This window comes from Rutidosis leptorrhynchoides, chromosome 4 (genome assembly GCF_046630445.1).
Source record: "Rutidosis leptorrhynchoides isolate AG116_Rl617_1_P2 chromosome 4, CSIRO_AGI_Rlap_v1, whole genome shotgun sequence".
NCBI classification, from domain to species: Eukaryota; Viridiplantae; Streptophyta; class Magnoliopsida; order Asterales; family Asteraceae; genus Rutidosis; species Rutidosis leptorrhynchoides.
The window spans coordinates 139659319-139661294 of record NC_092336.1 but is presented as its reverse complement, the minus strand read 5'-3'; the positions used below and the strand labels follow the sequence as shown (position 1 = coordinate 139661294).

General features: G+C 33.4%; 1 protein-coding gene across 1 annotated transcript; it reads left to right on the top strand.

The window, feature by feature from the left end:
- Positions 1-247: 247 nt before the first annotated feature.
- On the top strand, positions 248-1572 carry LOC139841061 (F-box/kelch-repeat protein At3g06240-like). The gene is made up of 3 exons (XM_071831294.1): positions 248-1091; positions 1182-1330; positions 1525-1572. The coding sequence occupies exons 1-3, from the start codon at positions 248-250 to the stop codon at positions 1570-1572; spliced, it is 1041 nt and encodes a 346-aa protein (XP_071687395.1).
- Positions 1573-1976: the final 404 nt, after the last annotated feature.

Below are 1976 nucleotides of genomic sequence, written 5' to 3'. Positions count from 1 at the left end.
CAAACACCAAGATTTTTTTATTTTTTATTTTTATAAACATTAAAGCCCAATTACATCATTGATTTATAAAAACGTTCCAAGCTGAAATCAAAAAACACAAGAATCCCCACAACCCGATCATAAACCCTAAAAATTCTAAAAAGCGGCAACTTCATTATATTGTACCTATATATTTATCGTCTAAACATGCTATTCTGCCTTCTCCTTTCATATTCTTCTAATCAAACGCAAAATTAAACTCATTTCAATGGATGTGCTTGAGGAGGTATTTGCAAGATTGGATGTACGAGATGTCATTTCAATGGATGTGGTTGAGGAGGTACTTGCAAGATTGGATGTACGAGATGTTCTCCGATACAAGAGTGTTTGTAAGTCATGGTATAATTTAATATCATCTATTTATTTTGTTAAAGCTCATCTTAAACATAGTTACAATAGCAATCGTCAATATGGATATTTAAGAATCCGATTAGATGCGAATTTCAGTAAGATACCTCATGATTATGAATGGTGTAGTTTTAAGACGGTTGGTTCCTTTAATGGCCTTGTTTGCATCTGCTCTAATAATGGTTTGTTTTTAGTAATTAATCCTTCCACTCGAGAGGTTAGAAACCTGCCAATGATGGCTTACAATGACAGGAGAAAATTATGTTGGGGTTTCGGTTATGATTCTTCAACCGATGATTACAAGGTTGTTGTCGGCTTTAATGGATCCAAGCATCATATACGTTTTCAAGTGTTTTCTTTAAAATCAACCAAATGGAAAATCATTGGAGACGATTATTATTATTTAACTTATAATACTAAAACTAATGATCCTATTTGTGGTTTTTTACACGCCGGGGCGCTTCATTGGTTTATGTATGATACGAAGAAGAATAAGAGAGTTATTTTTTCGTTTGATTTATCTCTAGAGAAATTAAAAGAAATCCCCCAACCCGATGACCCGGAATATGTATGTGATAATCAAAACATACTAGGGACGTTTGAAGAACGTCTATGCATATTCCATGATGTTCATGCTAATCCCCGACAAACATGGGTGATGGAAATGTACGACAGTTGGCAACTGCTCCCACATGATTACGAAGGTAATAAGTATGCTCCTGCCACTCGTGTATGCATGCTCCATTTATTATATAATCATGATGATGATGATGATGATGATGATGATGATAAAGGACATGCCGATTATTCTAAAGATTATACTATTGGTGCCCTTGTATTTGTCAAGTCACTTGTATCTCCATATCCCTGTGGGAAACCAAATAATAAGAAGAATAGCAAGAGAAATAGGAGGAAGAATAAGGCATGTTTTAACTACAGGCTGGTATGGGCCCCATAACTTCTGCTTTCTTATTACATAATTAATTAATCATGATGGTATCTTTGTGATGATGACTGATTGCTTGTATCGCAAATAAATTGTGTTTTAATAACTTGTGTGTCATTGTTTTATAAGATTTTCTATCAACTGTTTATTTTTTTTAATGTCAGATTGCTTAATAATGCTTGTATTTACAGTCACTTAAGTTTTATCTTATGTTATATGTTATACTATTAGACGAATAGTGTTCTATTAGATGTCAGATATTTGACCGGTTGCTTATGAATTCCGTTGATTCTGTTATGCTTATTTTCAAAAGGCCAAGCATTGTGGATTTTTTTTCAAAAAAGGAAAAAGTCAAATTTTTCCAGAATGAAAGTGGTAATTTCAACCCATTCAACCTACCCATAACTTTTTGATCACCCTAACTCGATTGTTCTTAAACTGAGTTTCTTATTGTAGCGCCCACTGCTTTTACATGATTATTTAGGATTATAATTTGAAGATACACAATGAAAGTGGATAATTTCAACCCATTTACAGGCATTTAGTTATAAACGTGTTGATTGGGGTTGGTGTTTTATATCAACGTTCTCCTTAAGATTAGTCACTCAGCCCGCCCACTACTTAATTAATTTTATATCAAAGT

What these genes read in the sequence shown, in the direction of transcription:
- LOC139841061 (XM_071831294.1), top strand. Translation starts at nt 248, where the DNA reads ATGGATGTGCTTGAGGAGGTATTTGCAAGATTGGATGTACGAGATGTC. An exon ending in GCTCCCACATGATTACGAAG is followed by an intron (nt 1,092 to 1,181) that starts GTAATAAGTATG and finishes ATGATGATAAAG; the next exon opens with GACATGCCGATTATTCTAAA. An exon ending in CATGTTTTAACTACAGGCTG is followed by an intron (nt 1,331 to 1,524) that starts GTATGGGCCCCA and finishes TTGTATTTACAG; the next exon opens with TCACTTAAGTTTTATCTTAT.